The 13,224-nt window shown below is 37.7% G+C and overlaps 1 protein-coding gene across 3 annotated transcripts in view; it reads right to left on the bottom strand.

The window, feature by feature from the left end:
* Glra3 (glycine receptor alpha 3) overlaps positions 1-13,224 on the bottom strand; it is a 149,457-nt gene that overhangs the window by 39,672 nt on the left and 96,561 nt on the right. For all 3 annotated transcript variants that reach the window (XM_059244543.1, XM_059244544.1, XM_059244545.1), the window contains one exon: positions 12,972-13,054. In XM_059244543.1, the coding sequence (XP_059100526.1) occupies positions 12,972-13,054 (83 nt within the window). The remainder of the gene's footprint in view (positions 1-12,971; positions 13,055-13,224) is intronic.

Below are 13,224 nucleotides of genomic sequence, written 5' to 3'. Positions count from 1 at the left end.
TCAAGTAGAGAACTGCTACAGAAAATAGAACTCAGAATCAGACCAATGAAGGAAGACATAAGGTAAAAGTTACACTTTAAATCAGCATGGAAAATTTCTAATAAATGATAACAGAAATTTTCTATATTCCTAGAAAATCAGAATACAATCTAGGTCCAGATGCACAGTGAGTAGAGGTAATTCTCTTCTCTGAGGATTTGATTTTTATCCCTGGAAGCCAAGGTAAAGGCCAAGCACTAACTTCCAAAGGTCGTCTTCTGACCTCGAGACCTGCACCATGGCATGTTTGTACCTGCATAGATACTCATGTATGCACATACACAGAGGTAATAATAATAATTATAGTAGTAATAATAATAATATAGTAAATATTTGTTAAAATAAAACAAAATTTACTTGTATTTAAAATAGAGGTATAATCTATGCTATTAAACTTCTGGGTTAAAACAATAACTTTTTGGATCTAGAAAAAAATTATCCTGAGTGAGGTAACCCAGAGTCAGAAAGACAAACATGGTATGTACTCACTCATAGGAGGATACTAGATGTGAAACAAAGGACGACTAGACTGCTACTCACAACTCCAGGGAGGCTACCTAGAAAACAGGACCCTAAGAAAGACACAGGGATCACCCAATGACAGAGAAATGGATGAGATCTACATGAGCAAACTGGACGTGAGTGGGGGTAATGAAGGGCGAGGGTCAAGGGAAAGAGAGCTTGGAGGAGCGGGAGATCCCAGCTGGATCAACAACAGAGAGGGATAACAAGGAAAAAGAGACCATGATAAATGAAGACCCCATGGGAACAAGAAGAAGCAAAGTGCTAGAGAGGCCCACAGAAATCCACAAAGATACCTCCACAATAGACTAAAGGCAGTGGTCGAGAGAAATCCCAAACTGACCTAACTGTCGTGCTAGAAATCTCATCCAATGACTGATGGAAGCGGATGCAGAGATCCACAGCCAGGCCCCAGGTGGAGCTCCAGGAATCCAATCGGCGAGAAAGAGGAGGGATTGTATGAGCTAGAATTGTTGAGACCAAGATTGGAAAAAGCACAGGGACAAATAGCCAAACTAGTGGAAACACATGAACTATGAACCAATAGCTGAGGAGCCCCCAACTGGATCAGGCCCTCTGGATAAGTGAGACAGTTGATTAGCTTGAACTGTTTGGGAGGCACCCAGGCAGTGGCATGGGGACCTGTCCTTAGTGCATGAGCTGGCTGTTTGGAACCTGGGGACTATGCAGGGACACTTTGCTTAGCCTGGAAGGAGGGGACTGGACCTGCCTGGACTGAATCCACCAGGTTGAGCTGAATCCCTGGGGGAGTCCTTGCCCTGGAGGAGATGGGAATGGGGGCTGGGCTGGGGGGGGGGCGGGAGGAGAGAGGACAGGGGAATCTGTGGCTGATATGTAAAATTAAATCAAATTATAAAATTAAAAAAACAATAACTTTTTTGTATAATTACTCTGCACATAATGATTTATTTACAACATTATAGGTTTAATTACATGGGCATTTGAAACACTGTGCTATAAAAATGAAATAAAGTTTTATGATATTGCTAACATATATAAAATAAAAATATGCTTATTCGAATGGAGACTCTGGGCTAAGAATATATTTAAATTCAATTGGAGCTTAGAGCTTTATTGATGAATTATAAAATCACATTTAATTTTAAAAGTAATTCAGAAAAGCATTTGGCCTCGCTGTCTCAAATGTTTTTAGGAGAAAGACAGAAAAATATTTCTAGTTTGACCTAGTTTGCAAATTCTTGTGTTTTTAATCAGCATCTGGATTTTAAAAAACAAAAGGAAGAAAATACCCGCTCCTGGCACGGCTGATTTTTGCTGGGAGAAATATTACTCAAGTCACTTTTATGGACTTGACAAGGAACAATTGCTGTGTCAAAACGCATTTCACTAAGTTTTTTTTTTTTTAATGATTTGTGCATTTGATTTGAAATCCTTTTCCATAACTCACAGTGTCACATGTGGTTTCATTTAAATTGGTAAGTCTGCTAAATTAGGTATCTCTTACTTTCTCTGAAGTTTCTTCTGGTATCACTGACTTCTAACTTGTCTTAACAAATACTTTGAAGACTAGAGTTACTTTAGCTTTTTCCTTGCTGTTTGGCCTCAAGGTGGAAATGTAGAGAGTTGTAGTCTTCTTAAATGCCAATCAGACAAATCATTTTGTTCACATTTCTCAAGGTTTCATAAGATTGATACACATTGAATATACAGTGTTCAAAGTTCTTCCGGGAGATCTCCATTGAAATCGGAAAAGGACCTGACCTTGAGCTAGACCATGTTAATGAGAAAAAGGTGTGGTGGTTAGCTGGGTTTTTGCAGGAGGGCCGGTTGCAGAAGGACAGTGCCTGCCTACTTCTTTGGAGTAAACCTCACATGGTGGGAAAGCATTTCGGTGTGACTGTAGAAGGTCAAAGCTTCAGGACCATTCAAATTCATGAAAAACCTTGTCTCAGAGGCCTCGTACCACACCAAAGAGATCCACAGTGAGCCTAATCAGTGTGCCAGTACCTGGCGGTTCAAAGTGTTTGGAGCAGCGACTAGAAATGAGCTGCATCTATCTTTTTGAGATTTCTTATGTTTGATGTTTCACAATATCGCTATTCACTTCTCAAAGACATAATCTAAGATAGTTCAAGAGAAGATTTTTTTTTGATGCTAAAAAGGAGACGAATTTCAGAAAGTATTTAAAGAGTGTCCTGAAATACTATTCATAGTGCTATACAATTCAATTTTAAAATGATTGAATATATTAAAAAATAGAAAATACAGTTATAAAAATGTAACATAATTACTCTACAAACTGGAGTATTATAAAATGCCTAACATTATAATGCATTTAGAGAGGTCTAAGGAGAAGTAAGCAGCATGGTATTGGTCAGATTCCAGACACTGAAACTCACATTTAATTCATACTGCAATAAAATCTAGATTTTGGTGGAAATTATTTAGTGTTCCGTAATTTGCCACATTAAAACAAAACCCTTCAGATGTAATAGCACTTGCAATTAATACTTTCCCATTCTTATTAAAACTCTAACCAAAAAGAGTATTGCCAAAGACAAAACATAGATGATGACTTCCACCCAAAGCATATAACATGAGGTGTAATTATAGTAAAAATAACTATTGTGTCACAAAATATTCAAGTAATTAGAAGTAAAATTCTGTTTCACTCAAAATAATTAAGTTACACACCAAAATAGGTAATGACTGAAAAAAGTACAGGTTTATAACACATCACTGTGAGAATTACTGGGGTAATAAAACACACCTAGGCTAGTCCATTTCACATCACTGAAAATGTCACACCAGGAAGACTTAGTTGTTGAAATGAGTCTTAATTAACCATTAAAAATGCAACTGAACCAGAAGTTCAAAACAGTACTTGGTTTAAATTGTGCCAGCATTATTTTAGAGAGTTAACACATGCCGAATCATTAACACACCTATTTACTTATCCAATTTTGTTATAATGTACATCTACATGATATTTGTGTATGTGTGTGTGTGTATGTGTGTGTGTGTGTGAGAGAGAGAGAGAGAGAGAGAGAGAGAGAGAGAGAGAGAGAGAGAAGAGTTCTTGTCCACTGATTCCTAATTATATGATGATTTATAGCGGGTAAATACTAAAACTTAATCTTGGGTGTAAAGATTTTATATCCAGAAGATACATTATGCTTACATTTCATGAAAAAGAAATAGAAATTGTATTTACATTAAAGATGGAAGTTTGTGGTGATATTTTATTTGTCCTCTAATAAATAAAGCTTGCCTAGAGATCAGAGGAAAAAGCCAGTCACTATATGAAACATAGAAGTCAGACAATGGTAGTACACACCTTTAATCCTATCATTTGAGAGGCAGGGATCTGTCTGGATCTCTGTGAGTTCAAGGTCACACTGGAAACAGAGCTAGGCATGGTGGCACATGCATTAAATTTCAACACTAGTTAACTATGGAGAACTGGAGGTCTGTACAGACAGACAGGAAGTGACAGAGCTGGGCAGGAAGAGGAAGTGATGCAGCTGGACAGAGAGAGCAAATCAGATGGCAGAACAGCAAGGCATATAGGCATATGTATACAGGAAGTAAGTATCCTTGGAAGCTGCCGAGTTGGTGAGGCAAGGTTAGCTGTGGCTTTCCTATTCCTCTGATCTCTCAGGTTTTCACCCCAATATCTGGCTCCGGGTTTTTATTTAATAAGACCATTTAGCAATTTGTCTACAGAAGAGAAGTTTAAATATAAATGAGCATCTTAACTCCATTGAAAGAGAATATTTTATTTTCTTATGTCCCGAATATTCTCACATAAAATTCTTGAGTTCAAAATGACTATGTGAGAAAGATGAGACTCTGACTTAAGGAAAACAATCTCTGTTCCTATAAAATATTGTATCATCTATAGATAGTTTAATTTCATTGTATTTACATATAAAGACATATTATAGAAAGTATTTGCGGACTTGCACATTATAATTCTTATGTTAAATCTACAGTTCTTTCAGAGTTCTGTCAATTCTAAAATGGCATGGAGCTCCTTTATACTTTTCAAGGTCTAACAATTTGCCGAGTGTTTATCTTATTATATTTTTCTCATTTCTGCCCTGGATTTTCATCTCAGGATTTTCATCTTACCCAGCCTGAGAGAAACAAACAAATTACTAAGAACTAGATGTTCCATGTTGGATATATTTTGAAGACTAGGACATTTAGGACTATTAAGAGTGCATAAAATTGAGCAGGCATTCCTTAAATACTGCAGAGACTCTAAAATTCTCTGGAATGTGAAGACAACTCCTGTCAAATGACTAGAAAGAGCCTAGTGATGGGGGTGTTAGGACATGGTTGCCCAATGGGCAAGTAGCCAAAAACATTGCTATCAGTTTTCCCAGTTCCTGAATGGGGACCTCAGTGGATACTCAAACGCTTCTTAAGTTTACCTCATTAACTTATTAAAATGTCACTCTTCAGTCACACTTTTGTGTGCCTGTAAAAAATGGACTATTGTCTCCAAAATTTCAACATTCCTTACTTATTTTCATTTACTTTTGCTTTTCTAGTTTCCTCTTAATTATCATTACAGACATCTCATAGGGTGTTTGTTTACTGGTTGGTTTTTATAGTCTTCTTGATCCATAATGTGAGTATTCCACCACCTCTAGATGCACCTCTTAAGTTGTAGCTATCAGATTCATAATCTTGTATATGTATCTAAATATTTTATGGACTCCGAGATTGGAGATGACCTTTGTAGCATCTAGTGTAGCTCACTTGTCTTACAAAAGAGACACACAGCCTCTGAAAAATAAATGAATTTAGCAAAGTCATGTAATTCTTAACAAAAGACTTGCAGGCATCTGTGTGGGTTTTTTTCCCCTCTGAATTCCTCTGGCAGATGCCAGTGGAGTCCTTGGCTTAAGGAGTATTTGTGATTGTACTGTGGAGTCATGTTGAAGGAGAATGTTACCCAAACTTTGAAAGAGGCTGCTTGCATGAGGCCATTTGTTTGAGTAGAAAAACATAGAGTTATAACTTCAGGGGGGACTGAAGTTACCTGGAGAATTAACTAAAAATGGGAATAAATGGTGACAACTTTGAGCAGAGAAGAACAGCAAACTCAAGAATCACAGGGGAAAAAAAGACAGTAATGATTTAAATTGCAGGTGATCTTTGCTGTTCTAGGGAAATTTTGTGGAATTAGCTTTCTTTTTCTACCTTTGCATGGGTTGCTGATACTGACCTTAGGTGCTCAGGCAGGCACTTTACCCTCTGGGTTATCTCCTTGGCCCTGTTTCTGTACGATTCCTGACTGGAAAATCCTAAGCTCTAAAACGCAATGCATGAAGCCACTTGTCTTTGCAACAATATTGAGAGATAAATATTTCAAAAAGAATCAGACTATGAGACCTCTATCCTCACAGGTAGTATGACTACTGCTCTAAGGAAGACATTCAGCATGCCTTTGTCTCTTGACCCTTTCGGTTTTGAGCCACGGAAAGACACAGCAAGAAGATCCTGCTGGATATTGGTATCTTGACCTTGGGCTTGGAGACAATACATTTGTGTCTATTTGAAGTTACCCACTATGCAGTGTTGTGTTTTAGCAGTACAAGATGATTCAAGGCATGTACTTTACTACAATCAAAACCATTTTTTTTTTTTATTTGCACAACCACCTCTCTTGGGTAAGTATAGCTACCAGCCCTCATCAAAGCCTCTTTTTACAGCAAATGGAGACCATCCCAAAAAATCACAACCAGACACAATACAGAAATCAACCCATCATGGGGAACCTAGCCCCGGTGGATACATCTATTTCCTAGCTCCTTTGTGTGTGTCTTGAGGGAACATTGGTGAGGCGTGAGAGGAAGGATTGTAAAAAACAGAGTCCCCACATGTATTCAGTGAAACAGTCCGTCCTAGAAATGGCTGTATAAACAAGACCAGAACAATGGCAATAGCAATGGACACATTAACATGGAAGAGAGAAATATTTGTGAGGCCCTACCCTTAGACAAGGCATTAAAGGCAACTAATGACTTCTGGAAAAAGGAAAACTAGCCTCTCTTAGGGATGAGTTCCCTTATCGGTTGTCCAGTGCAGAGCGATCAATGCCACGTGCCTCACACACATCATGACAAACACACACAATAATAATAAATAAAATTTTTAGGAGCCGGACAGATGGCTCAGTGCTTCAGAATGCTTGCTGCTCTTCTTGAGGACCTAAGTTTGGTTCCCAGCACCTATACTGGATGCCTGTAATGCCAGCTCTTACGGATTTGATTCCATTTTCTGGTCTCTAACGACATCTGCATTCGTGTACACACACACACACACACACACACACACTGAAAATATAACTTTTTAAAGTCAAATAGACATTAAAAATTCTCAAAAGGAAAAGGGAAATTTCCTGAGGGTGGAGAACTGAAAATCACGTTGTGGAGAAGGCCTTGGTGCAGCATTAAGGGAATTGCAAGGAACACCAGAGAAATTATGTGAGTTCACATTTGCAGAGTTTCCTAGGTAACAGGGATAAGGAAAGAAGTGGAACAGGCAGCTACTTGGTGTTCTTATTTGTAAGAATCCTGCAGTTCAACATGAACTCAATTGGACTCCACTCTGTTGCCCTGTGCAAGATGTTTCCATATTAACGACTATAAAGACAGAGTATTATCTTAACTTTACTGGGATTACAAAGACAGAGACAAACACTGGGGAGCAAGAAAGGTAGTCTCCTAACTCCATGGAAAGGATTTAGTAAAAAACGTAAACATTTCAGATAAGACATTGTGAAGGAATACAATGTAGCAAGTGATTGGGGAAGCAGAGAAGTAAACATGGAAAAAGAGTGGGCAGAAGTGACCTTGTAAAAGTATACGGATAGTCAAGCATTTTCATCTCTATCTCTGAGGAACTATAATATTCTGAGAAAGGGGGATGGCCTACAGGTCAGATAGAAGATGTGATGTTGCATCTGAGAAAGGTGAAAAATAACTGCCTATTGTTTAGTATATTTTATTTATTAAGTTTATTAAGTGGCAGGTGCTGAGTTAATGATAGCAGAGCTAAGTACTGAATCCCAACGACATTAAAAGAAACTGCAGATGGGAAGGCAGAAAGAAGTGGTAACAGTAGGAACCTAGTTTGGGATCATAAGGGTAAAGCTATATTATACTAATATGACACCATAGTCTTGTTATCAACTCTCCTGGATTGCTAACTGACTATAGAGACACTTAATTTTTAGATAGATATTTGACATGTCATAATATTTTAGGATTTCAAGATGATTTGATCACCAGTCATTGATGATGGTTTAAGTGGCCTTCAGCTGGTGAAATGGCATTTTCTCTCAAGGGTAACAAAAGAGAAATATCTGTAGCATATTGTTGCCAAGTTTCCTAAGGCTTTTCCTTTGAGAAATGTGTAATGGTGTGCGGTTCATGTCTCTGGATAATTAGCCATATCTGGATGACCGGCTAGCTCAACAAGACGATTTTTAACTAAAGGAAAGGGTAGAGACTTAGTGTTTATTCCAGCGAGCTACGTGGAATATAGTTCCCGTCAAACGTGGTTTGCTGCAAGCTGATGCCACCAGGAGGGGGGACCCGACTTGGGGATTGGGGCCAATTTTAACACTTGGGAAAATAGTCAGGAAGAGAGGAAAAATACAAACCAACCCTTTCTTTTCTTTTCTTTTTTTCTCAAGACAGGGTTTCTCTGTGTAGCTTTGCACCTTTCCTGGATCTCGCTCTGTAGACCAGGCTGGTCTTGAACTCACAAAGATCCACCTGGCTCTGCCTCCCAAGTGCTGGGATTAAAGGCGTGTGCCACCACTGCCAGTCCTCTATGGTTAACTAGTGGCTAGCTCCACACTCTGATCTCCAGGCAAACTTTATTTGTTAGAGCACAAGCAAAATATTACTACATAACCTTGTTTCATTAAGTTGTGGTTATGATTAAAGCAGGTAATATATTTGAAAGATTTAACATCATAATGCTATTTGTGACATCATCACTTTATAAACCAGTGGCTGCATTCTGTTTTTATTGTATTGCCTTATGTTCAGAAAAATCTGGTCACTGGAACATCCAATTTACAAAAATATAAAGTAAAGAGGTCACAAAAGTCACAGCTTTTGTGAGGGGTGGGATCATTAAAGTTCAAATCGGAATTTATTTTACAAGTAACACATTCACCCACTAATACTTTTGTCTCGAGAGAGCTTTTTCCTCCTGACTCACATCATAACTACAGAGATTAAGTAACAAATACTCTGGGAAACGAGAACCATCTGTGTCTGAGTAAGCAAACGAAAAGCACAATCTTATCCTGAACCTAATCCAAACTCCTAAATTATGAGTTTGGATAGCAGTAGAAATTATTAGGACATAATTGTAAAAAAACAATCACAAGCTCTATTATTTTTATAACGAAACAGCATAGGATCCCGAGTAAGCAATCTGTATATCAGACCCAGCTATAAAATCTACCTGACAAGGTCAATAATAAAACCCTTCCACATTTAGAAGCTCTATCCCAAAGCTGCACAAAAGCATAGTCTATTTTCAGACATGTCTATCCCCAAATCCTATTAAAGTATATTTCAAAGGTTTTTTATTTTTTTTAGTGGTTTCTCTAAATTGATCCTCAAGCCCCTTCCACCTTTTCAAAAATATTTTTTTAGTGATTTAGGGCAATGTTTGAGAAAAAATTATATTGCTTTACTACTCTGTGTAATTTTTTTTGAGATTATAATTTACTTTCAATATTTTTCTCTTCCTTTTCCTCTTTCCAAGCACTCTCATATGCCCCTCAAATTCCTGGCCTCTTTTTTCATTAATTGTTGTCACATGTATATGTGAATACGTTCTTGTGCGCATGCGTGCGTGCATGCTTGTGTGCGTGTGTGTATTCCTAAATATAACCTATTGAATCCGATAATGTTACTTGTACCTTATATGTATGTTTTCAGAACTGATTTTTTGTCAGTGGCTTTCTTTGGTTTCTTCATTTTACTTTTCTGTCACTAATTGGTATTTATGTAGATATTACACATCCATAATGTCTTTTCCTTATGTTGTCTGTGCTAGTCTTTGGATAAGAAGCACAGAATTTAAGTTTTGCTGCTGTGATGATAATTAAGGATCCTGTCGTCTTTGACAGACAACTGTCATTGCCAGCAGGACAGGCAAATTTACAAATGTCTTATGCTGTGAATAAAAAGCTAGAAATCAAATACAGGAAGCGGCAAGAAGCTCTGTTTCCCTGTATTCGGCTTACGATGTCTCTGGAAATGTTCTGAAGAAGCCAGATACATGAAAAGACCCTATGCACCAGCTCCTGGGTCCCACAAAATAGTATGATTAGCTTTCCTTATTTATTTTAATAATATTTTATTTCCTGTTTGAATATTTCATGCATGTTTATAATGTGTCTTGTTTCACCCCCTTCTTCCTCTCCAGTTTCCCTTTGAATGCTAAACACATTTCCCTCTCAACATCAATATTTGAAAGAAGTACTACTCTTGACCCACTGAGTCTGATTATTGCTGCCCATGTGTGTCTGAGTATATGGTCACCCACTGAGGAAAGGGCAACCCACTCGTGACTACTTTTCAAAGAAGTATTGACTATTGTTCTCTCAGAAACCCTCAAGGACTAGTAACTCTCCAGTTAGGCTTGAGACCTTGATGGCCCTTCCCCAACCCTAGCTGGAATTTTTAACTTTCTTGCTTTCGTGCAGGTCTTGTGCACACAACCACAGTGGCTCTGAGCTCTACAACTCAGCCATCCCTCAAATGCTGTGGTTTTTTTCATCTCTTTATCAACTAACATTCATAGACTGCCAGACCTCACTCTTCGGCCCTGCTCGCTCATCACCCCATCTCCTCCAGGTTTGTAGAATTTAGCTTTGACCCTCGTTATTCTCATCACGGGGGTTGTTCAACGATAACACTGGTTCTGTTTCCCGTTCTTTAAATTCCATTCATTGTAGTTGTCTAATATACCTCCTAAGACTGAGCTATATTGAGTTTAACTTGTCATCTGTGGCAACATTTTTCTAGAATTTCTTCCCAATAATATATAAATGAAAGGTTTTCTTGAGGGTGCAGTTCTTGTAGTGATTTTGCTTTCTTTCAGTAAATTCGTCTGATTTCTTGAGCCAACATTCACATGTTTTCTTAATAATTTATCTTCAGTCCTAACTCCCTTTGACTGTAGACCTAAATATCCCAAACCACAAACATGTTAATATTGCATTTATTAGAAGCCCTATGAATATTTCATTTTCATATATTCCAATTATTTCTTAATGTGTTTGACATTATCCTACTTATATGACTGTTTTAGCTCTGACTCACTGGTACCCAGAACCTTTACATCCGCACTATATCCATCATCTCTATTGACTCCTGTTCCTTCCACATTCATTTCCCTTTGTTCCCCCTTTTCATATTTTCTTGTTTTATTCGTGGGGGAGATAATTGGGATTTTCCTCTAGGTCCTCCTTGAACATGCTAAGCAAGTGCTCTGTCTCCCCCTGAGTGATGTCATAAGTTCTCTCTTACGTTCTTACTTTTAAAAGGGACTCTCTAAGGAGCTCAGGATTGCCTTGAGCTCATAATCTTCAGACCTCAGCCTCCCAAATACCTAAAATTACTGAACCACACTGTCCTGTTTTTTCCCCATTTTCTATTCCTATTCTTGGAATAGTATGAAAACTTATTGCATAATCTTGGTTCATTGGTAAAACAATCTTTGAGGCAAAGCATCTGGTGTTAGCACATGGCTCCATTGTCAAAGTGCTTGTGATCCAAACACGGGGACCTGATTTCAATCCTCACACACCCATAAGAATTTGAGTGTGCCTTCAAGCACAGTGCTGGGAGTTAGAGACAGGAGGATCCCTAGCGTTTTTTTGGATTCCCAATAGCCAAGTCAGTGAGCTCCTAGCTAAAAATACATAAGCAATAAATTCGAGAAGCAGTTGAAGAAGACACCTAATGTCTCTAGCCTCCACATGTACACATTCACCTGCACACATGTGTTCGCACAGGCACAGGCACGCACACACATGCAATAAATAAACAAGTAAATAAATAAATAATTACCAAATAGTTTCTTTGCTCCTTAAAGTTTGGGCAGTTCCCCTCTGACCTCTGAATAGCTTTCAGTAACCATGGTGCTGATGAACTGTTTTGTCCTGTGATCTGTTTTGCCAATTTGTGTGTGTGTGTGTGTGTGTGTGTGTGTGTGTGTGTGTGTGTGAGTGTTGTTTCTCTATGTCCTAACATTGACCAAAATACACAGTCAACTGTCCTCAGGTTGCTTTACTTTGTTGCACAGAGTCCAGTGAAGGTGTTGCTAGTCATTTTTCATTACTCAGCCCCCACTTACATTACTAAATATCTGAATACCCCAATTTTAGATTGCTTTGTTTTCAACTGCTTTGACATTTTATTCATACCTGTGTTTAATATTTAAGAGGCACTTACAGAATAAACTATTTCAAATTTAAAGTCAAGAGTTATTAGCAGAGAAATAGATATTTACAGATCCTGAAGAAAAACAGAGGTGGGTGGGGATGCAGGGATTGGGCCATGTTCCCCCATGAGTTTTGTACGCCATCTAGTGACAAATCTACCTCACTACAAGACTCTCCTGTAAGTCTATGAAGTCTGCAGATAAATTTTTTCAATTTTCTTCAGGAGAGATTTCAAAGTAGAGCTTTCTTTAATATATATTACATAGCTGTAGAAAGAAATTCTATATTTACTACTAGTTCCTTTTGATTAAATACTGTAAACCATTTTACTATTTATATAGTAATTACTACATACATATTTATTATTCATATACTATTATATCATTTATATTATTACAAAAATGTTTCATGAAACATGCACCTGGCACCTTGTTTTATGTTAGCATTAATCAATGATGTGCATGGGTCCATTTACCAAGATGACATTTGGAGGAAATCTGAAAGGTCTAGCGAGTATCTGATGCATTAAAAAGTCCTTTCTCCTGATGTGACACACACAGCAAATTCAGCAAAAATATCAAACACTGATTAATGGAAAATATAAGATGTGGATCCAGGCGGCTAGTTTCCATCAACTTTGGCTGTATACACATTACCCAGACACTCTACGGGATCATTTTCACAACTGAAAACATGGGGAGAAGTAAGTTTTTGTTGCAACTATGAGGTGACATGCAGAAAATAGACCTTTTAAGGCTTTTAGCAAATATAGATGGCAGTTTGTTTCTATTGATGTGCCCATTTTACTTTTATTTACTCAATAAACATGTGTCCAGAGAATTACAAAATAAATGATCTGTCTAGCCGCTAAAATGTTCATCCCCTCCATTTAAAAAAAAAAATGCTCAGGAGGAAGTCAGTTGCTCATACTTACAGCTTTCTAGTTGCATTATACATGTTTGTACGTCCATTGGGAAATTCTTGAGATCCATCGGACAGGACAGTGTTAATGTTAACCTGAAAGGATGAAAGGAATTCTTTTAAAGGCAACTCTTTTACACCGACACATGAATATTCTATTGCCTAGAGAAAACATTTTTTATGTTGACAGTGACGAAAACTGTACTGCTGATTTTTTCCAGCTTAAGAATGTTATTTATTCTGAAATAACTACGTATTTACAAATT

The sequence above is a fragment of the Peromyscus eremicus genome, chromosome 17 (assembly GCF_949786415.1).
Source record: "Peromyscus eremicus chromosome 17, PerEre_H2_v1, whole genome shotgun sequence".
NCBI lineage: Eukaryota > Metazoa > Chordata > Mammalia > Rodentia > Cricetidae > Peromyscus > Peromyscus eremicus.
The sequence above is the reverse complement of the archived record's forward strand: the minus strand, read 5'-3'. Positions and strand labels throughout refer to the sequence as shown.